Source organism: Phyllostomus discolor, chromosome 1, assembly GCF_004126475.2.
Source record: "Phyllostomus discolor isolate MPI-MPIP mPhyDis1 chromosome 1, mPhyDis1.pri.v3, whole genome shotgun sequence".
In the NCBI taxonomy this organism is placed as follows: Eukaryota; Metazoa; Chordata; class Mammalia; order Chiroptera; family Phyllostomidae; genus Phyllostomus; species Phyllostomus discolor.
Window position 1 is genome coordinate 65605393 of NC_040903.2, and position 24472 is coordinate 65629864.

The window sequence follows — 24472 nt, forward strand, 5'->3', positions numbered from 1 at the left end:
GGGGTGGAGCAACTACAAAGTGGGGGGAGGAGCTAGGCATTCAGAGTCACATGCCTTCTCTGTAAGGTCCGCCCGTGGAGAGAACTCTGGGTGCAGTTGGTCCCTCGTAACCAGGTGACCACGGAATGTGTTCCGTTGGCTGCTGCCCGCCAGGGGAACTGCCTTCAGTTGAGAGGCCGCTGTGGAAGGAGGAGGAGCTTCGGCTGTGCTCTCTTCTTGAAGTGGTTGTGGTTCTCAGCAGCTGTCCAGTCCCCACACCTTTTAAATAAGTCAGGCTGCTCCGTGTCCTCACCAACTGGTCAACTCAGGGGAGGTGGCAGCAGCTCAACAACATCGCCGGTGGCAGCAGGGGCTGGCCGCCCCTGATCCTGGCCCGGGGTCCCCCAGTCCAGTGGCCCCTGCACTGCACAGGGCTTTGCCATTGTGTGGAGCGAGGGGGGCTGCTGAGTTAAGGTGGGGACAGCAGTGTGTAGTGGAGGCACCTCATGGGGAACAAACTGACCTGTTGCCTAATGCCCACTGCCAGGCGCAAGCCAGGCCGGCGGCACTGTGGGTGGGTGGGGTCAGATGATGGGTCTGGTGTCTACCAGGGGGATTCCAGGAACTCGGCGGCAGCACCACCAGTTCCAACTGCCCTGGAACCTACTGGGTTGAATCTCCACTCCTGCGAAGGCCACCATGTGCTGCATATCAGCGACCTGGAGATGTCCGAAGGTAAGGAGGCGGCAGGCATTCTCTGCTCTCAGGTGCACCCCTGATCTCCGCTGCTCCCCAGAGTCCCCTGGAAGGGAGCCACCACCTCCGGCTCCTTTGTGCCCCTAGCCAGCTGGCTCTGCCTGGCGTCCTCTCCCCTTATTTGTTTCCCATGGTGTCTGCCCAGTTTCTTTCCCTCTTATCTAACCAAATGCCCAATTCTTTCTTCTATTCCCGTTTTCCATCCTGGCCTGAAACACTCCAGTCCTCCACCCTTCCTATTTATGTCTCTGTTTAATGTCTTGTGGGACTCTAAGAAGACTCTGAGTATATTTTCTCCCTTTTCTCAGTGAAAACTTGTCCCATCTTCAGAGTATCCATTCCATCTCCCTAGCCTTACCTCTCCAGATGGTTCCTAAGTGAAGGAACCAGGTAAGGCCTAATGGTAGCCTTTCTCCCACCCATGAAGACAGCTGATACTTGGGACAGTTCAGCCTAAGATTTTAGTGTTTGTTATTTCAATTTAACATAGAGACTGACATAAGAGAGTCTATATGGGGTTTTTGAGTAGGCTGTTTTCAGTTGCCTGGATAGAAGCTGCTTTATTCCTTCCAACTATAATTTGAACACAGAAGGAAAGAAAATGGTGGGAGAGGGAACTTAAAGTTACTGAATAGTGTGAAAGTTACTGCCACTACAGAGAATAGTTTATTTTTGTTTGGTTTGGTTTTGCCCAAAGGAGAACCCACGGGGTTCTGATTACTTTAACATAGCCACTCGGGCACAAGTAGGTCTTCAGTCTTCCTTCAGTGGCTGAACAGACTTCGCTTTCATGCTGCCTGTTCTAGAGGAACATGGGGGTGGCTCGCCAGACTGTTGGTCTAAAGTTCCAGAGGAGAAGAATACAAATTTAGATTTTATACAAAGTGTTGGGAGTTAAGATGCCAGGTCCTGCACCAGAATGTTTGTCTCCGTGGCTCCCTCTCCATTCTCTCCCTTCTTGCCAGGAGATTCCTGTTTAACTGTAAGGATGTTGGGTTCTAAAGACCAAACTGCTGATGGTGGGGGGAGGGAGAGGAAGGAAGAGAGATGAAGTGTTTGGTTTACCCTGACTGGAGAGCTTGGTAGGTTGGAGCATCACCTCACAGGCCAAGGTTGCAGGTCCCATCCCCAGTCATGTCACGCACAAGAGTCAATCAACGAATTCTTAAATAAGTGGAACGACAAATCCTTGTTTCTCTCTCTCCCTCTGCCCCACCTCCCTCTCTCCTCATCTGTTCTCCTTCTCCTCCTCCCTTCCTTTCTCTCTCTAAAATCAATGCATGAATTAATTAAAATAATTCTGGGTAAGAGTGTAGTTAATGAAAACTGTGTTCTATTTCATTTCATAGAGGAAATGCCTTATAGCTCTTATTCTATTCAAATTTTAATTGAATGCAGGTAATTTTTCTGGTCTCTCCACAAAGTGGGCCTATCTCAATTTAGTCCAGTCTCGATTACTTTCATGTGAAATTATTGTATGCAATTTGGAAGAAACATTTATCCTTCCATCCTGTGTCTATAAATGCTTTACAATGGATAAGGATAAAAGTAGAAGTCATGAAATAGCATGAATATACCACATTTACTAGTTGATATATTTTAAAGAGTTTGTTCCAGTGACACATTGAAGCTGAGAATCCTCTGGACAAACAGGGGCTTTAAAGGAAGCTGGCAGAGGGCAGCTCAAGTAACCAGAATGAAGGCTGGGACTAATGAGGAAATGTGTTAAACCAGAAAGTTGAAAAGAAGTAGAGTTCATGGGTATAGAATTTACCTGTTGATGTTAAATATGATATTTAAAATGGTATTTCAACTTGTTTTTAATTTTGAGAGGGCATTTAATAAAGTGATAAGAGAAACCTCATCTTCAGCATTTGCCTATTGTTTCCATAGAAACAAGGTCAGAACACCAAATATAAAGCACAAGTACATTGAAAATTTGCTTTTAATGTATTTATTTCAGACAATTTTATATCAGTTTCCCTGGAAACTAAGAACTACCTACTTAGATGTAAAACATTCCGGCATTTTTGCCATGCAGAATTGAATTATTTGGTTACTTACACAACATTACATGAGAATGATGCTCTGCCTTGTTCTTCTGAAACAGAAGAACACGATTTCTTTAAGTCATTTCAAAGAGACAATCTTAAGAACCTAGTACAGATTTCTGATAGACTTAAAAGTATTTCTGTACTACTTTGCCTTTAACAGAATATCTACTACAATTGGTGGTATTATCAGTAACACACAAAAAAGACACTAAGTTTCTGTTATCCAATTTTACTATTACTCATCAACTTTTCATACAAACTTTTATGTTCTAACCTTACAAACTTTGCTAATTTACCAGCTAAAGGTGCCTCTCAAGTGACCCCTTCCTCCCCCTGCCCCCGAGGAGTGAGTACATAAGAAACTGGCAATATCATGCAGAAAAAACTCTGCGCAACAGATCTTTACTCTTTCTTGTAGCTATTTTAATCCAACTTTTTTGTGTGACAGTATTAATAAGCATTTGATGTAAAAGATTTGAAAAATACAGAAAAATCATTCACTTGTGCTCAGAATACTCGGCACTTTTTTATATTTTAGTGTTTATTCTTCCTGAACCTTTGGATGCATATAAACTTAACATTGTGTTTATTTCACAAAAACGAGGTCACTCTTCATGTGCTGCCTTCTAACTCTTTGTTATAACGAGAAGTAATGACATAAGCTCCTGGAACTGTGCCCGGCAGCTAGAGAGCACCCCCGCGTGTGTTTCCACGCAGTGCTGGAGCCCTACCGCAGCCTTTCAGCAGCTGCTCGGTGCGCCATCGCGTGGTGGAGCAGCTCAGTTACCACCCGTTCCTTAGGACTGGCCATCTTTCTTCTTTTTTTTTCTTTTAAGATTTTATTTATTTATTTTTGGAGAAAGGGAAGGGAAGGAGAAAGAGGGAGAGAAACATCAATGTGTGGTTACCTCTCGCATGCCCACTACTGGGGACCTGGCCCCCATAACTCAGGGATGTGCCCTGACTGGGAATTGAACCATGGATCCTTTGGTTTGCAGACTAGCACTCAATCCACTGAGCCACACCAGCCAGGGCTCTTTTTTATTTTTTAATTGTATTTATTTATTTATAGAGAGAGGGGAAGGGAGGGAGAAAGAGAGAGAGAGACAATCACGAATGCACGGGAGAAATATGAAATGGTTGCTTCTCGTACACAAACTGACTAGATCTGAACTGGCAGCCCACACATGTGCCCTGACCAGGAATGGAACCAGTAACTTTTTGTAACCCAGCCAACACTGGTCAGGGCTGGTTGGCCATCTTTCAAAGTGAAACCATGCCCTGGCTGGGTGGTTCAGTTGGTTGGAGCATTGTCCTGTGCAGCTGTGTGTTCAATCCCCAGTCAGGGTGCATGTGAAAAACAACAGATCAATGTTTTTCTCCCACATCAATGTCTCTCTCTCTCTCTCTCTCTCTCTCTCTCTTTCTCTCTCTCTTCCCCTCTCTCTCACATCAGTTAACATATCCTCATGTGAAGGTTTTTTAAAAAGAGAAACCATACACATCTTATTGTGTAGTTTCCTAAAGCATTCTGGGGACAGATATGAAAATGTATTCATAGTACCTACATGTAGAATTAAAATTATATACTTTGTTATAACTTAATTAAGATGTAATTTTTGTGGTTAAGATATTTTAGCACTAGATGTTTTCATCCCACATTTAAGTTATCATTGGCTTTTCATTGGACATTAGAATTTCTCTTTTAGGTTTCTTGGGGGTTTGTGTCTTTAATTCTAAATAACTACTGCTCTAAGACCTGAAAGAAATGCTGATCTTAAATGACAAATCAAAAGGTCACATTAGATAAAATCTTAAAAAATGTAAAACAGTTGGGAGAAACTTCACTGGTTTGGGGTACACGGAGACAGCTGTGTTTCAGGGCACCATTCCAGATGCAGGAGGCAGAGTGGCACATAAGACAAAGACCCTCTTCTAACTAAGGTTTTCCATTCCAGAAGACCCCAGGAGCATACAGCACATGAGCAGTCAAGAACGTCAGGGTGGTTAAAGACAGCTGCTCTCTTTAAGTGACACTGAGCAGTTCTAGAAATGAGAGGGAGCCCTGTGAAGAATGTGGGAGGAGAGGCTTCCATGCAGAGTTCCTCAGATGGGAATAGCAGAGTGCAGGCCAGCAACAGAAAACAAGGGGAGGGGCGCTGGGGTGGCTGTGACCCAGTGAAGGGGACACCAGTAGGAATATGGTAGATTAAGGCCTTGTATACCTAGTGGGCCTTGACAAAAATAAGACATTTTGTCTAGTTGCAGTGTAGGATTACATGCAGGGAAACAATGCTAATTCTATAAAGAGTGCAAGCCACAGTGAGAGAGAGCAAAGCTGCTGTGTGAGAATAGGGTGGGAGCAGGGAGTCCAGGCAGGAGTCTGGTACAGTAGCTCAAGTGAGAGCCAGCGGTGATTCGAACAATAACAAATAAAAAAAAGGCCTAAAATAGGCTGACTTAAAGAAATGAACTACATCTAAATGTAGAATGAAGAAGTCACAGAAAAAGAAAGGCAGATTACCTTTAAACATGTCTTTACACTTAAGAGAAATGGAAGCTATGCTGTAGTTTCTCTCCTGTTGGGAGAAGATCCATAAACTTGACATTGCATTCTTTGGTAAAGCTGTGAAGAAACAGTCAGCTTCATATATTGCTAATGGAAATGCAAAATGGTTTGGTGACAGGAAGGGGATGTTGGCACAGCCTCACCAACAATGTGAATGGCAATAATCAAGAAATCCTACTTTGAGGAATTTATTCTGAGGATATATGCCACAAATATGAAACCACATATTCACAAAGTTTTTGTTGAATTATTTTTAAAATAAATACTGGAAATAACCCATGTCCAGAAAGGGACTGGTAAAATAAACTGGTACATCTACACAGTGCACTACGATGGAGCTCTGAAAAGGAATAAGCTACTTCTTTACTGCTAGGTGGTGATCTCCAGGATAAGTTATATTAAAAAAGGAAAGGACATACAGTAACCTACATGACAGAAACAGGGGAAATACTCATTTGTTTATTAAAAATAAAAACCCCCACTGAGAGAAATTCTTGATAATTGTGTGCCTTTTCTTCCTTTCCCATTAAAGGGCAGTCAAAACACATAATTACTTAAGACGCTGTTTGTATATGGGTAGTGAATGGACATTTCATATACTTTCCAACCAAATGCTAACTGTTCATATTTTGCTTTGAGTTAATTTGTGAAAGCTTTTTTTATGATTTTCTGGGGTCTATATGTAGTATATAAATTGCTCTTGCATTTCATTTGCTCCTCACAATGTTTTGAGTTAGGTAATACAGGAATTATATCTGTTTTACATGTGAGAAGACAGAGTTCTGAGTGGTATAAATTGAGTTGTCAAAGGTTTGAAAAATGAAGCTTGATAGAGCAGGAATGTAAGCTCCAGATATGTGGCACATAGAAATAGAATTTTTAGAATGACACATCATGTGAGCAGCTTTGAGGATACTACCTTTTCCCACACACACCCTTTTTTTAGTATATTAATGCAATTAAACTTTAAGGTTAAAATAGTTAACATTACATAATGTGAAGTAAAATGGAGGAAATTGCTGTGCAGAAATCTTCTTAAAAGTCCAAGACACTGAGCAAAGTACTTTTTGAAAATACTGCATGAAAGCATCATGCAAATTAGCAATGTTAGGGCCCTAGTGGGTACAATACATACAGTTGTACACAGGACCTGCAACTCAGCACAGTGGAAACAACACTGTTCACTGTGGTCAAGCTGTGTAATCAAGGAAATGCAAGTTACAGACACTGTGAGGTTCCTCATTCACATAACTAGAATTGTGTTTCAGGTATCCAGAGCTGGGGCAGACTGAAGCTGCTATGACTGGCAGCATTATCCACGAATATGCTCTCACCTGTTTTAGGACGCAGCTCAGTAGTACGTACTGAGCCACTGAGCCCTAAAAACGATCTAACCTTTTGGTATAGTCATTTTATTTTAAAAAGCTGTTCTGGGGAGGTTTTAACAATTGATTTAAAAATAGGATATACACTAAAGTTTTCTTTTTTAAAAGTGTTATAACAATGGAACTTCGTAAGTACTTAAACTCCAGTAGGAGGTTGGCTGGGTAAAGTACAGGAATAATCCTCAATGGGCCATTATGTGTCCATTAAACAGCAAATATGCTTGCAAGTTAAAGAGAATCTACCTCAAAATAGCTTAAATTTTTTAAGCTATTTTTTAATAGCTATTTATTTTTAATAGCTATTTTTTAAGCTATTTTTTAAGCTATTGTGAACTCTAACCAGAGTTCACAAAATGAAAAGCAAGGTTCTGCTTGATTTGGGAATTAAACCATCTCAGAATTGTCTCAGTTCTGCTTTCCTGTTGATTTCTCCTGAAAAAGGCTTTCCCCGGGTGCTGACAGAGGGGAGTTCACAGCTCCACACTCTCTGGAGATCCCAGTATAGCTCTGTCTTTCTGTTCGGGTTCTTGGGAGGTCCCAGGCCAGCTGTGATTGATTGATTGGTCAGCCCCGGGGCACCTGCCTGCCACAGAACCCTAGGTGTAGCGCAGAGGAAAGTTCGGTTTTTGTTTGTTTTTTGTTACTTGAGCTAATTTTGATTTTTCTTCCCTGCATATTGTCATTTCTTTTCTTCCAGCATTCTTGATGTTTGCATTTAGAGCCCTAGCAGCACATCTTGGTTTGGGGCAAGTGTGTGTGTGCGCGTGTGTGAGTGAGTATAAGCCTGCTTCTTCTTTGATTCTGGTACAAACTTTTCCTGGGCTTCCCACTGAAAATTTTAATTAAACTTTATCTTATCATCAGCACTGATACATAATATGGCTGCTTCTACAAACATTTGTTCTTATTTATTTTTATTCAATTGCAATATATTTCTTTATTTTTGGTGGGAAGTAGTCCTGATTTCTATCAGAAGTCTAGCTTAGAGGCTGCTGTGACAGACTCTGGCTGTCACTTTGTATAAACTAAATTAATTTTTCCACATGGCTAGTATTGTCTAATTTTTCAAATGTGTGGGAAAACACCTTTAAAATAACTTTATGGGTATTTTACATTGGAATGTTGAATAGAATAGTTTCTCCAAAAGCAGTTTAAGGAATTTTCTTGAAGAAAAAGGCAGTTGGTTTAGCAGTATAAATTTCTAATGTTAACAGTGCCATTAAAATGGATGGCTCAGATGTCTCTTAAACCAGGAAGTCCCAAATTATGTTTGTGCAAGATTCTAACTCTATTACTTGGAGGGGAAAAAAGAGATTCAAGGTATATAAATTTGTGAAATGATGTGTTAGACATTATTTATTACTAGACTGATTTGTTTTTAACATATCAATGAGCATTTTGATTCTCTAAGAACTAGGCATATAGCTTATTTAAATTTGATCACCAAATCCCTTTAAAAAAAATAAAACCATTATTATGTGGCTTGGGAAATATTGCTTTAACCAGGACTGTCTCGGGATCTTGGTCTACTTTCTTACAAGATTGGTTAGGTGGTTTGAGATGGACGTTACTGAGGACTATCATAGGGTTTGTTTTTTAAATTGACAACTTTATTATTCCATATAGTGGCAAACTTTATGTTATTAAAATTCAAGTACCTGTTTTGTATTCTTGCCTAAATAGATCATTCTACCTTGGGGCAAGGTGGACTGCAGGCAGACCTACCTTTACATAGGTACAGTAAATTCTTTTTACAAGCAGCCTTATAATCAGCTCCATAAAGTATTTTTATTGAAGCCCCAGATTAATCATGTGGCATGGAAGGAAGAAGCGAGACTTTAGCTTTGGAAGTTGAGGATAAAATGTTAAAAATCACTTTGACGAGAGTGTTGAGAGTCACTAGCATGAAAGCGTTCCTGCAGATTGGTGCGCTGGACTTTTATGCTGCCCACGATGAATAGCCCCAGGTAAACTATAGCTAACTGATTCATTTCTTGGATGGAGTTAGAATTAGCCTAAATGTCTAAAGAACATTTACCAAAAACAACTCACTTGGTTTGGGCATATTTGATGTATTAGCTGGCGTCTGCTACTTACTGGTCACAGCATAGCTTGCTTCTAGAGACTGTTCCTGGAATTTGCTAGTAATATCAGCACAAAAGAGAGTGACTGTATTTCTAATTGATAAGGAGAAGGGGGAAACACATATGTGATGCAGCTAAACGTTTTATAGATTGTTTAAATGCAAGTTAAAAAAAGCTTTAGACATAGCCTGTTTTTTCCACCTGTATAGAGAGATTCCACAGTTTTGTATTTTCCTCATAGAATTTTTATATTGTTGCCTTTACTAAAATTGGCTTGTTACATCACTAAAAACTCTTCCCAACACTGTTAAAAGTAATTAAAACTGGTGTGTAGCTATTTAAAACTCTTCCCAACACTGTTAAAAGTAATTAAAATTGGTGTGTAGCTATTGGTGTGTAGTTGATTTAAAAAGTTATGTCTTTTTCTACTCAGCTAAATTATTATGCCTTTTTCTCTTCCTCTTCCTCCTCTACAGAGTTGGCTTCAGAATTAATACCATCTGACCATCCAAGGGCAAGCACGATTTTTCTGAAGAAATCTCAAATGGATGGTAAGTTAAGATAGGATTTAGGTCATAGTTAGGTTTTATTTGAACAAACCAAAAAATCAGGTGTCTATCTATATACAAGGATTGAATTTGTGATTTTGGCTTTGTTTTTATAGTTCTCAACAAAATGATCCTATCTCACATCTAAAGCTTTTTTCTAACTTTATTTTTATTGTTGACTCTATTACAGATGCCTGCATTTCCCCACCACCCCATGCTCACCTCCACTCAGCCCCTGCCCCCCTTCCCTGTGGCTGTCATCCCACTTTTGATGTGTCTGTGAGTTATGCATATAGGTTCTTTGGCTAATCCCTTCACCTTATTTCATCCAGTCCCCCCATCCCCTCCTCTCTAACAGCTGTGAGTCTGTTCCATGTGTCCATGCCTATTTCTGTTTTGTTCATCAGTTTGTTTGTTTGTTTGTTTGTTTGTTTCGTTAGATTCCACATATAAGTGAGATCACGTGGTGCTTGTCTTCCTCTGACTGGCTTATTTCATTTAGCATAATATACTCCAGGTCCATCCATGCTGTCACAAAGGGTAACAGTTCCTTTTTTTTATAGCCGCTTAGCTTTTTAGCCACTCATTAACTGATGGGCACTTGGGCTACTTCCAGATCTTGGCCATTGAACTAGTCAAAATCATCTCATCTTAATGGAATGCTGCCAAGGTACATCAGAGCAAACGTAGCCCGATGGGGTTTCCTAGAAGCTTAGCATCCGCATGTGAAACTAGTGTCAATTTACCATGTCCTGTTTGTTTTAGGATAAGGATCATAACTGTAGGATTCTACGCTTCTCCTTGCCTGCTTAATTTCTTTAATGTTTTGTTAAATCAAGTTTATTTTCGCAGTGGGTGTCCATTTTGCCTGTCTGGCCGTGATCATTTTAGTTAAGACTGCTATATTCCTCAGTTTCCTCCAGAGCCGTGGGCTGCTCTCATGTAGAGTGAGTGGTGACAGTACAGGAAAAGCTGCCCCATGTCCCCCTCTTCTGTCCTGAGGAGCTTGTGGCTATGATGACCTTCCCACATGAACGGCAGTGTGGGAAAACAAAGTGCAGCCCAGATCCACTTGGGAGCTTTTACTCTTCTGGCATTTGTTAGAGAAAATGATTTTGTGTGCTATAGATATGTTCAGTTAAGTTAGCCACGGTCATTTTAAAATTTAAGTTTAAATGGGTTAGTCTTCAAATGAGTAAAGATGCATTTAATTTTTTTAGTAAGATATTTTAGTTGATTATTTATAAGTGGTTCAGGATGCTTTTGGGGTTGCTGGTGCATCTGTGGATTAGTGCCTGAACAGAAACAGGTTCTAAGAGCTGTGAACTGTTAGATCCTAGTGATTCAAGTAAGGTGGATTCAAGTATATGTGTAAATGCAAAGTTAGAAACTAGCCCTGGCTGGTGTGGCTCAGTGGACTGAGCACCAGCCTGCGAACCAAAGAGTGGCCAGTTCAATTCCCAGTCAGGGCACGTGCCTGTGTTGAGAGCCAGGTCCCCAGTAGCAGGGTACACGAGAGGCAACCACACATTGATGTTTCCCCTCTCTTTCTCCCTCCCTTTCCCTCTAAAAATAAATAAATAATATCTTTAAAAACAAATAAAATAAAATAAAATTAGAAACTACTACTGAATAGTGGTTCAGAAATGCAACAGGTAAACTGTTTTAATAGGTAAGTTTTTTACCTGGCCTAGTTTGCTTTGTCCTTTTCTTCTGTATGTGGAAAGACTTTTATTTGTACCTAATATAGAATACCTGTTAGGTCAAAAAAATAAAAGTTAAATTTTAGACTTTACTTTATGGGATTAATCTTGCTAGGTGATTTAAATTATTAATTTTGTTGGAAATTATTTAAAAATAGAATAAAATTTTGTCTTATTTTGTATGTTGATAATCTGTTAGATAGTCAGTAACTTTTGTTTTTCTATGCCATTATTATCAGAATTGATCAGTTAATTTTTTTATTCTTAGTACAAGGAAAGAGGAAGAAGAACTTTTCATATCATGTAAGTAAACAGTTGAAAAGTTAAGTAAGAAACTAATAATTTGAATTAAAAATTGTCTGCCATGATTTAAAATATATATATAATGTACCCAGCTTCATTAGCATGGACCTGTTTTTGTAGATTTTCTAAATCTCTTCTATTTTAATTATCAAATGTACATATTTAGGAAAGATTTTTGGCTTTGTAATGCCCATTTTTTTAAAAGTTCTGACATTTAAGTTAAATTTCAGTAATGAAGTTGGTGGTACCAAGAGCTGCATTAATTTTTTAACCTTGTTTTTTAACAAGATGAACTACAACTTTATAGCTAAGTTAATTTTTAACACTACTGACTTCCTGTCACAGCAAGTGAAAGCTTAGCTTTCTCACTCCTCTGTCCCCGCATGTATGATGGTGTTTATTAAATCAGAATTGATGTTTACATTATTATGACTGTGCACATACGTTTTACTGCTGAGTCATGTAGATCTCTGGCTGTGCCTCCTCCTTGTACACCCTTCATCCTCCTTCTCAAATGCGACTGCAGTCTGAGCCCTTCCACCCTTCTCCAGGACAGTCCAAACCCCTCTTCCTCTTTAACCTGATCTCATGTAGCCAGATGCAGTGAGAGGCTTCTCTGCTGGTTTCTCTGCTTTCAAAAGTAACTTCTTTTGTACATAACAGTCTAGTCATTTGGCAGAGAAAGACGACTACCAGACAGAAATACTGCATATATACTACATTAACTGAATACTGAGTTCATTTTCCCAAACAAGGCTTCATTTTTGTGTATCTGGAATTTTTTGACTACATATACTTTCCTGTTTCTAACAGCTCTTTTTTTCCCCGAAAATGCTGTAACATTTGTCACAGGCTTGTCAAAAATATTTTCCATTTCCTAAACACATCTGTTAATTTTTTACTGGAAACAATCTTCCCCAGCCTTTTGTCATCCCACTCTGGTATAGACTGGTTTTCCCTGGGCCTGCTCTGTTCCTGTTTTTTTTTTTTGTTTTGGGGGGCTTTGGGGGTTTTTTCTTTGGCATGTTCCTTTGACATCTTTTGGGATCTCATATAACTGCTCTCTTGTGTTGGATCCCCTATGTCCTAGATCAATGGTTTTCAACCTTTTTCATTTCATGACACACATAAACTAATTCCTAAAATTCTGTGGCACACCAAAAAATGTATTTTTTGCCCATCTGACAAAAAAATAAGTATAATTTGATTTGTTCACACTAGATGGCCATTGTTGTGTTGGCTGTTGTCATTTTTTTTTTAACTTCACAGTGCAAAGGAAAAGAGGTCAGTGCCCCTGACTAAATTGTCAGGTATTGCATGTTTTAAAACTTCTTGCAGCACACCAGTGTGCTACAGGTTAAAAATCACTGTTCTAGATTGCATGTTTTTCTCTTTCTTGTTATATTCTTTTATTTTACTGGAACACATTTCCCTGGGAAAGTATACATAGACAGAAATTTTTAGAGACCTAGCCTCTCTGAAATGCCCCCTATTTAATAAGCTATAGAATTCTAGGTTAAAATTAAGTATTGCAGTTCTAAAGACATTTTTACTCTTCTTATTACAGTGTTGCTCTTAAATCAGTTGACATTGTATGATACACTGTGTGTCACCAATTTTAATTATTTTCACCCCATCCCTTTCTTCTCTGGAAGCTTTTAGAACCTTCTCTATCCCTGGGATTCTGAAATTTTATATGGTTTGGTACATACCTTTTTCATTTCCTTGTGGCCATTAAGACTGAAGATCTTCCCCTGCCTGATGTGGCTCAGTTGGTTGGAGTGTTGTCCTGAAGCCAAAAGATCAAGTGTTCAATTCCAGGTCTGGGTACATACCTGAGTTGCAGGTTTCATCCCTGGTCCAGGCACATACGATCCCCAGCCCAGGTGGGTATAGGAGACAACTAGTTGATATTTCTCTCTCACACTGATGTTTCCCTCTTTCCTGTCCTTTCTTCTCACTTCTCTCTCTCTAAAAGCAATGAAAAAAATGTCCTGGTGTCAGGGTTTAAAAAAAAACAAAGGCTGCAGATCTTACTGAAAAATATTTTTGTTTCTTTGATATTTTCTCTATTCCTTCTTTTTTCTAGTATTCCTATTACTCAAAAGTTGGAATTCTTAGACAAGTTTTCCTGCATGGATCTCTAATTTTTCCCCCTCTTATTTTCCCTTTTGTCTTTTTCTACTTCCTGGATATTTCATTGACTTTATGCTCCAACCCTTCTATAATTCTTTGTTTTCTCTATTTTGTTTTTAATTTATAGTGTTCTCTTATATTCTGTCATTCTCTTGAATAGCATTTCACCCTTTTACCAATGCATTTTTTGCCTTTCTGAGGTTAGGATTTATTTTTAAGTTTTTATTTGTTCCTGAATTTTATAACTCCCATTAACTTTCTTTTCTTTTTTATGCTGTAGTTCCCCCGCCCATAGGGCAATTCGTTTCCTAATACCATAGGTTCTAAGTTGCTCTATTAAAGTAATCACTAAAAAAATGTGATGTTCTTAACACACAGATTTTAGGAAATATTTTCACTTTTTTATGAGTTCAGATTTTTGTGTGTTTTTTTTCATTTTTTAAAATTGTATTGTATTGATTATGCTATTACAGTTGTCTTGATATTTTCCCCTTTGCCCCCTTCCACCCAGCACACCCAGCTCCCTCAGGCAATCCCGCTGCCATAGTTCAAGTCCATGGTCATATGCATAAGTTCTTTGGCTACTCCATGTCCTATAGTGTACTTTATATCCCCATGGCAATTCTATAACTACTTGTTTGTACTTCTTTATCTCCTCACTGCTTCACCCACTCTCCTCCACACCCTTCTCCCATCTGGCAACTATCAAAACACTCTCTGAACCCATGATTCTGTCTCTGTTCTTCTTGTTTGCTTAGTTTGTTTTTCAGATTCAATTGTTAATAAATTTGTATTTATTGTCATTTTATTGTTCCTAGCTTTGATTTTCTTCTTTTTCTTAAATAAGTCATTTCATATAACATTTCATATAATAGTGGTTTGGTGATGATGAACCCCTTTCGTTTTTTTCTTGTCTGGGAAGTTCTTTATCTGCCCTTCAATTCTAAGTGATATCTTTGCAGGGTAGGGCTATCTTGGATGTAGGTCCCAGCTTTTCATGACTTTGAATATTTCTTATCAATCCCTTCTAGCCTGCAAAGTTTCTTTTGAGAAATCAACTGTCAGTCTTATGGGAGCTCACCTCTAAGAAACTAACTTGTTTTCTCTTGCTACTTTTAAGATTCCCTCTTTATCTTTATCATTTTAATTATGATGTGTCTTGGAGTGGGCCTCTTTGCATCATCTTGTTTGGGACTCTGTGCTTTCTAGACTTACATGTCTATTTCCTTCACCATATTAGGGAAGTTTTCTTTCATTATTTTTTCAAATAGATTTCCAATTTCTTGCTCTTTTTCTTCTCCTTCTGGTACCCCCATAGTGCAAATGTAACTGTTGAAGTCTCAGAGGCTGCTTTTGAAAATACTATCCTCATTTTGGGGGATTCTTTTTTCTTCTTGATGTTCTGATTGGTTGTTTTCTGCTTCCTTAAGTTCCAAATCATTGATTTGATTCTTGGCTTCATCCACTCTACTGTTGTTTTCCTGTAAATTGTTCTTTATTTTAATTATTCTTTATTTCAATGAAGTGTATCTTTCATTTCTGACTGGATCTTTTTTATGTTGCTGAGGTTCTCACTAAGTTCCTTGAGCATCTTTATAAACAGTGTTTTGAATTCTGCATTTGATAGATTGCTCATCTCCATTTCATTTAGCTCTTTTTCAGGAGTTTTGATCTGTTTTTTCATTTGAGCCATCTTTCTTTGTCTCATTTTGGTGCCTCCCTGTGTTTGTTTCTATGTATTAGGTAGAGCTGCTTTAACTCCATGTCTTAATAGTGTGGCCTAATATAGTAGGTGCCCTGTAGGGTCCAGTGCCATAACTTCCCCTATCACCCAAGCTGAGTACTCAAGGTGTGCCCTTTGTGTGGGCTGAGTACACCCTCCTCTTATAATTGAGACTTGGTTGCTGTTGGCAGATCAGTGGGAGGGATTTATCCAGGCCAGTTAGCTGCAAGGACTGGCTGTGACCACTGACCACAAACCTCCGCTTTCCATGGTAGATTAGCTGTTCAGGTGCAGGGTGGTGGGTGGTGCTCCCACATGGTCTGTAGCTGTCCACGGAGTGCATTGGCCATGGGGTTTCTCTGTTGGTACAGACCAAGGTCAGCGGCTGCCTGTGTTTTGCGTGGGCTGCCCTTCCTGAGCTATAAAGCAATGTGAGATGCCTGGTACTTGTACTGAGCTTGAAGATTCCCAGGTGAAGACAAGCTGTGAACTAGGTTGGCTGCCACTAGTGCTGGGCCTGCAGGTCACTGAGGCCAGATGTTGCTTGTTTGAGGATTTAGGGAATTGTGAAAAGCAGCTTGGGTGGGCCCATAAGTTGAGTGGGGCAGAATCTCTGGAGATCTCCAGACAGGGGCAAACAGTATTAGACAGGTTGATGGAGTCTCAGGTATGGCACCAGCTTGCCAGCTCTGTGGGGGCGGGTTTAGAAAAGAGACAATGGCCTCTGCTCACTTTGATCCCAGACATTTTAGTTTCTTCCTGTATACCTCTGGCACCTTTCAAACTGCTACTCTGTTCCTGGAGATCAGAGGGATTGAGTCTCAGTAAGTGAGTCCATGTGTGGGTTCTTTAAGAGGAACTGCTTGGGATTCCAGTTTCTTCTACTGACTCAATTCCTGCTTGTTTTTGCAGCCAGAAGTTGTGGGGACTTATGTTCCTTGCATTGGAACCCTGTGCTGGAGGCTTGGTATGGGGTTAGGAATCTTTGCTCCTGAGATATCCCTCCCAAATTTTTATCCACAACACATGGGGACGGACCAGCCCATCCCATGTCAGCACCCCTCCTACCAGTCTGGATGGATGCAGTTTCTTTAATTCCATAGTTGTCAGACTTCCAATCAACTCAATTTCTGATGATTCTGCATGGTTGTTCTTCTATAGTTTAGTTGTAATTTTGATGTGGTTTTACAAAGAGGTGAGCTATTTCTGCCTACACCACCATCTTGAACAGAAGCCATATTTTTAAATTAAATTTACTGAGATGACACCTCTAAGATTATGTAGGTTTCAAGTGTATGTTTCTATGATACATGATCTGTATATAGCATTGTGTGCCCACCACCCCAAGTCAAATCATCCCCTGTCACCATATATTTGGCCCCTTTTGCTTTTTACTAACCCCCCACATCCTTTCCTCTGGTAACAACTATACTGTTGTCTGTGTCTGTGGTTTTCCTTTATATCCCACATATGAGTGAAATCACGTGGCTGTTAGCTTTCCTGACTGACTTATTTTGCTTAGCATAATACTCACAGGGTCCATCCATGTTGTTGCAAATGGCAGTATTTCATCTTTTCTTATGGCTGAGTAGTAGTCCATTGTATATATGTACCACATCTTTTTTATCCATCTATCGAAGGAAACCTTGGTTATTTCCATGTGCTGGCCACCATGGATAATGCTGCAATGAATATAGGAATGCAAATATCTTTACAAATAAATGTTTTCAAATTTTTCAGGTAGATACCCAGAAGAGAGATTTCTGGATCATATAGTATTTCTATTAATTTTTTGAAAAAACTCCATACTGTTTTCTGTGGTGGCTGTACCAGGTTATACTCCCACCAGCAGTGAATAAGGGTTCCTTGCTATAACTTGCCTTGTTGACAATAGCTATTCTGTTTTGATCTCTCTTACTTATTGGCTTCCCTCAGATGTGTGGTGGTCCCTGCCTATATTTTCATATCAAATTGAAAGAACTAGGAGTGAGCAGAACTTTAGTAAACTGACAGGGCTTCATTACAAGGATTTGGGGGCTAGATTCTGAGCCTGCCTTGGGTTCTGTAAGACAAACTTGTTTTCTTACTCCTGTAAGAAAAGTGCCAAGACACTCTCTTTAGGCACCAAGGTTGTGCTTCCTGTCCTTTCTTCTGCCTTGTCAGTAACCACTCCTTTTTTTAGCCTTCAACTTCCTTTCTTTTTTTTATTGTTGTTCAAGTATAGTTGTCTCCACTTTCCTACCACCACTTTCCCCTGACCCAGACCCCCACTGACCACCCTCAGTCCTAATCCCCTTAAGCTTTTTCAGTCTTCAATTTTCAAACATTAAAAATCATGTGCTGTGTATCCTATACAGTGTAGCTTTTTTTATGCCTTTAATTCTAGTGAGATATCTCTGCAAATGAGGGGAGAGGAAATAGATTTGTCAGTCCACCATGTTTAACTGAAATTTAGAACCTATATTTAAAGGAAATCAAAGTTTAAAACTTCAATTCAATAAAATTAAAGATATTAATTCAGAGAATATTTTTGGTTATACCTATAGTTAGCATACTACACTTTTCTACTAAAGCCTTGATTAAGAATTCTATTCAGACCATGCACTGTGCCATATTGTCCCATTTACTTGCAACATAGAACATTTTCATTAATGTATAAAGTATTAGAAAATTTAAAGTTAATTAAAAGTCATTAATTCTGAAAATATCCAAAACTGGTCTTATGAAAAAGTAGATGGAAAACAATAACTTTCAGATTTATTTTTTAATAAGCACAGTAAGTGGGGGCACAATTTCTACAAGTGCTTGACTTGATAGTAAGGTTTGGGGTGTCACTTAGGAAGTTTATAGGTATGATTTTTTTTCTGGTCTTTGCTGTTAAACTTGAAGCCCACTAAGTAACCCCCTCCCTTTCTTGTGAAGACTGTAAAAGTCCCTCTATTCTGTCACTAGTGCTGAATGAATGAAAGAAGATATAGTGGGATACTTTTGTCCCTGTCTATTCTAGTGACCTACTGAAATACCTATTAACACTAAATTTTCAATAGTATTTTGCTCTTCGATTGTTTTTTGGTATTTGCACTTTTTATCTTTATGTTTGTCAGTGTAATTTATTGAGGTTGTAAGCCAGTGATAGTAAGGCTTTAACCATAAGGAAAAATTGTCTTAAATTTTTAAGCAAAATGAGGGGAAATTAGCCGTCTGATAGCCAATATATCCAGGCTTTGCTAGGAAGCTTAATTCTGTCAGGGGTGCCCCACCTGTGGCCTGTGGGTTGCCTGTGGCCCAGGATGGCTATCAATGCATCCCAACACAATATCATAAATTTACTTAAAACATTATGATATTTTTTGTGATTACGTGTCACATTGTATTTAATTTGTGGCCCAAGACAACTCTTCTTCTTCCATTGTGGCACAGACACACCAAAAAGTTGGACACCATAGGATAATAAGTGCTTAGTACTGAAAATTTTGAATAGTTAGGGGTAGGCCTGAAATGATGGCAAAGTGCTCCGTGTTTCTTGGTTGGTTTCTTAGAGCCAGCAGACTCTGAGTTGTTGATTTACTGAATGAGCCTCTATAGGGCTGTGAGCCATGTCTAATTAAAATTTGTTAATGTTTTAGGACTAGTATTTTCAAAGACAAATCAGTATGCATTCATAATAGAAAAAAAATTTAAATAGAGGAAAACGGGGGCATAGATTATCCAAAGCTTTACCAACTAGTCTACATTTTTATCTATTCTTATTACTACCTCGTATACAGGTTTCTGCTCATAACTGACTTTATTGTGGCATATTACACGCCATATTATACCTTCATAGTAGTGATCTTAAAAGGTAATCTTCCATTTAGAATAAAAGTATTTGAATGAATTTTTATATTTTATACTATATTTGGGTTTTGTTGTTCTTATAGTTGTTTTTGAGGTCCCAAAAGCAAACTGCATGTTAACTGCATAGCTTAGGGAACATATTAGATTTTTAGCTATAATTAAACATTTCTAGCTTGAAGGAACATTTATTCCTCCAAATAGTGATTCTTTTAAAAAAATATGCCATCTGGAACTTTTGATTAATGAAGAATAAGTGGCTTTGAAGTAAACTTATGGAACAGGAAAAATGGTGTTTTATATAATATAAAGGTATTTCTGATTATTGGTTACTGGCAATTTTTAAATGCTCTGCATTTTAAAAGATATCAACTGGCTTGATTTTCTTCCTGTCCTAACTTTTGTGTATTTGTGGGGGATACTGATGGGAAAGTATGCTAGCATGATGAAAGCTATTATATATTAACATGAGGGAGGGAAGGCTTATCTGAATTAGTCTATAAAAATGCAACAGAACTGACAGAGTAGACAGACAGACATGAACAGAGTAGAAACAATAGGCCAACTATGGAAAGTCACCAGGGTGGAAAGCCCTGGGTACCAAGCAATAGGCAAAGTTGGAAAACCAAGTATTATAAGGTGGCACCTTGCCTCCACAGTGACATTTACTCCCCTAGCAGATTGCTGCTCATGTGGTTTAGACCCCTTAACCTTTCATATCACTGGCCATGTGGTTCAGACTGTCCTCTGAACTCTCCTCCCCTGGCATATCGACCCCCTCAGAGGAGGAACAAGGGGGCCAGAGAACAGCCTCACAGGACTCCCACACAGGCCCTTGCACCACCACTCCCTCAGGCATTAAGCCCTCAGGAGAATGAGGTTCTGGCCTGCATCAATTAACCTTAGGAACAAAGCCGTAGTCTGTTGGCCACAGAGACAGAGTTTTGGTCAAACTAGAGATAACATCTAGGCTTCAGTTGCGTTTCAGCTCCAGGCTCAGAAAAGCAGCAAAACCAGGTGAGGTGACACCATGACTGACATCAGGACCAGCTGCAATGACTAATGACCCCTGCCCTGACACCAATCAATCAGTGGAGACTGTGACTCTGAGGGGACACACCTGAAAAGCTGATGAACATTCTCTTGAGATCCTACCCTGAGACATCCCTAGAATTTCTGCCTTTAAAAACCCTTAAGACGAAGGACCCAGCGCGCGCTCGCACTCTCACTCTCTCTCTTACTCTCTCTCTCTTTCTCCCTCTCTCTCATATCTGTGGCCTTCCCCGCCCTCTTCTTAGGCATACTTGTCTTTGGAGAGTGCCCACACTTTTCGCTCTCTACTTCCCTCAGGCATATATATCCTTGGTTTCTTTCTCCTAAGTTTCAAAGGCCTTTCCTTTGCCTCTGTGCTTTTTTTCCTGAGTCCACACAACCAAGCTGGTTCACTTTTTCTACCTCTGTAACTTTCTAAATAAACTTTCTCTTATAATTGAGAAACTTGGGTAAGTGGCTGCTGGCAGAGGTGTCCAGGAGGTAGATGCGGGGAGGGACTTCAGTTAGCTGGGAAAAGGAGGAATAGAAAGGCCTTGTAGGCAGAGCAGCATGAGGCAAGGTGGGGTCCTGATTGGTGTCAAGTAACTTAGAGAATAGAATTAACACTTAGAAATGAGTGGAAAGTATTCTCTGAGGTTCTCATTTGAGTAATGCACTGATAGTCTTACTTAAACATGAAGTGGGAATTAAATTCTCAGAGTTGTCTGATCTGTTTTTTAGATGTGAAAGGATCTTAAAACAATACTTCTTCATCTTCTAGATGAGGAAACTGATGCCCAAAGAGGCCTCGGGGCCCCCAGCTCATCAGCCATCGGGCAGCCCCAGCATAGCACACACACCCCTCCTCCTCAGGACCATTTGTTTCATCATGCTGACTCCTGAACTGACATTTAGAGTTGGCTTTCATTTACTTCAATAAAAATGCTCTTGCTTCAATATTACATAAGGCATTATGTTTTAATGTAATAAATAGAAAAAATAGAAATCTCAGCTTCTTTTCATTTCTTAAGAAAAGCCCTGAAATCTTATTCTAAATGTTTTACATTATTATAAAGGGAATTTATCATAAGTGTTTGCCACGTTTGATTATAGGTATCATTTTATAACCCAATCCTCAATCTCATCTGTGGAAGTTGGAGTATTTAATGGGTTCCCCATAGAGCTGTACCTGTTATCACACTAAAGCTGTTCAAGGAATATAAGAAAAATCTTAATGCCTAATTGATTGGCATTTTAACCAAGAAGAAAAAACCCACAATTCTATAAGTTTAACTTACTGTAACATTTAAAAACACATTTCTCTTTTCCTTCAGGTACCTCTAAGTCACCTTACTGAAAAGTACAGCTCGTGCTCAACAATATTTTTAGATGACAGCACAATTTGCCAGCCTAACCTTGGAATCACTGTACAATGGTGAGTGCAAGTAAGTTGCCCGGGGCTCACTAACAAACCCCCATGCTAAGAGCATCCTGTCCATATGTAATTTTAGTCATTCATTGTCCTTTTCAGTGATCAGGTTAAGAAAATGATGTCAATCATATATTGATTTCAAGGGCCTAAACATGAATTTCCAATTTCCATTTTACTCTTAGAGTAGATGGAAGAAAGGAAAGCCAGCTGGCAAATAAAAAATTCCCCCCAAAAGTATTTATCTTTATTTCACGCATTACTGTTTTTGAGACATTGTTGAACACAATGAAAGGAGAGATACTTTTTATTGAATGTTTCTAGAAAACATTTCTTTATGAGGTTCAGGCCTAAAACAAAGTGTACTACTTTTTTCTCTTTTAAAAAAAATATTGTTGTTCAGTTATGGTTGTCCCCATTTTCCCCCATTACTCTCACCTGCCCTACCCACCCCCCCACTTTCCACATTCAGTCCTCCCCCTTTCCTGTTGTCTTCGTCCATGGGACCTTTATACATGTTCCTTGACTTGACTCTTCCCCTTTATTCATCCCTCCCTTCTGGTCACTCTCAGTTTGTTCTTTATTTCCATGCCAGCTGTTCTCTTTTACTCACTTGTTTGTTTTGTTGATTAGGTTCCACTTATAGGTAACATCATATGGTACTTGTCTTTCACCACCTCACTTATTTCACTTAGCATAATGCTCTCCAGTTCCATCCATGCTGTCACAAAGGATAGGAGCTCCTTCTTTCTTTCTGCTGCATAGAATTCCATTGTGTAAATGTACCATAGTTTTTTGATCGACTCATTTATTAATGTGTGCTACTTTATAGGCTACTCTTGGAAGAAGGAACAGCTTGTCCCCTACTGGCATCAGAGTGTATCTGCATTTAAATTTAATTGGATTTTGTCAGATTTCCCCCATGGTACATTTTTTCTCTACACTATTTCTATATTAAAATTCAATTCTTCCAAAAAAATGTATCAAACCAGCCTTAAGGAACAACTTTTCAAGTTAATTTTTTATGGATAAAATTTGTTCAACTAAGGTTTTAATTTAATAGACATTAAATTTCATTATATATGTATAGACATATACATATATATCCAAGATACTATATCAGTCCATATATAAGAAAATCACAGCAGAAAAAAAGTGAGAGATTGAAGATGGGCTTTAAAAACACCCTAAGATGAAACTTTCAAGCTTATTTAAGAGCAAAATAAAACCAAAATATGACATAGAGCTTCCTGAATCCTGCTGGGATCATCCAAGGAGCATTGCTGATGTCTCTCTGGGATACGAGTGCTGATTTTTCAGAACACAGTTTGGGAAATGCTTCTTTAAAATATTAATATTCTCATTCCTAAATTTTATTTTTCAGTCTTAAAAACATAATTTGCTTATAAACTTAATTTTGTTTCCATTGTACCAGCGTTTTTTGCTAATTAAATTATCAATAACTTCTACTTTAATTAAAAATAGCAAGTTTACAATCATAATAAAGTAACTTTCTTCTCCCACTCACAACAGTAGTTGAGATCAGACTGTGTTTCAGCAAAAATTGAGCCCCTTCTCTCTCCCAAGTCCTGAGCTTGGCACCTATCACATAATCACCGGATGTTTTTATTCAGCCAGGACATGAAATCCATGAGTAAAAACCTCCTTGATTTTGCCTGAATTCCATAGCTTTTTTTGAATTCAAAGGTTCCAGTGTTACAGTATATAATCCAAAAGTAGTTTTAAAAAGTAACCTTGCTCATACAAGTAGTTTTTATGTTTCTTATCTTTACATTAGTCTAATATTTGGAAGTAGAATAAGTTTAATTTGCTGTCATTAAATGTTGAAAATGCTCATTCAGTACACTTACTATTGATTGGTAAAATAAAGGTTTACTGAGAAAATTAATTGAGCTAATTGGCTTTTCAGAATGGCTTTGAAAAAGTGTTTATTATGGGGTAGTAGTGCATTTTTCTTAGTGGGCTGGGTGAGCCTTATTAGAATCGCTTATACAACTTTTTTCAAAATATATGCCTCTAACCACATGCATTCCATTTCCCCTCCCCCAACACACTGTCTCACTCTCACAGGCTTTTGATAAGCTGAGGAAGGATGAGAGGCATAATTACATTGAGAAAACCATCCAGGGTGATTTTGATTTCAACCCTAGTTCATGTGTTCTCAAACTTTGCTGCATATTGCAGTCACCCGAGAGAAGCTTTAAAAACAATCCCAAATCATACCCATCACCAGTTAAATCAGATCACCTAAAGGTGGAAGCCAGGCAGTTGTTAAGGCTCCTTTGATCATCCCAATGTACAGCCAAGATTGGGACAACTGCCAAGTTAGAGTGTCGGAGACAGAAAGATGCTTCTCACGATTGGCAGACCTAGAGCACGTCACTTCTAAACCTTGGTTACCATATCTGTAAAATGGGTTGTTGAATTAAATGTTACCGAAAGTTCATTTGTCCTTTTCAGCTTCTATGCTTCAAATTCTGTGATTTTAAAATAGGTTTGAAGATGAAACTGTTTGAAGCACTATAAAAATATTTGTCTTTGTTGCTAACAATAGCGTAAGCCTTTTCACAAGTGCTAATATTCTACAGACCTAGTTATCAAATTCAGGTTTGCTTTCCTTCAATTATTTTGAGCTTCATTTTATAATAGATACTAAGGGCAAAGAGGAGAAGCATATAACCTAGACTTAACCTATAACTTAACTATATCCATTTGTTGCATATTACGCAGCATCTGTGAATAAGTAATCCAGTAATTTACATAGTATTGGAGGACTTACATCTGTTCATGAAAATTTTATTTAAACTTACTGGAAATACATGTTATTAATATCACACCGTGTACTATCATGCTACATTGTTAGCACTACTTATTTTAGGAGTGTTAGACCTATTGATTTTTGTGGGTTCTTATATT

At 38.8% G+C, this 24472-nt stretch overlaps 1 protein-coding gene across 1 annotated transcript in view; it reads left to right on the top strand.

Moving 5' to 3' along the window:
• The first annotated feature begins 512 nt into the window (after positions 1–512).
• LOC114491923 (cyclin-Y-like protein 1) overlaps positions 513–24472 on the top strand; it is a 43209-nt gene continuing 19249 nt past the window's right edge. Inside the window, exons 1-4 of the mRNA XM_036034431.1 lie at positions 513–714; positions 9304–9378; positions 19814–19953; positions 21441–21541. Coding sequence (XP_035890324.1) covers positions 513–714; positions 9304–9378; positions 19814–19953; positions 21441–21541 — 518 coding nt within the window. The remainder of the gene's footprint in view (positions 715–9303; positions 9379–19813; positions 19954–21440; positions 21542–24472) is intronic.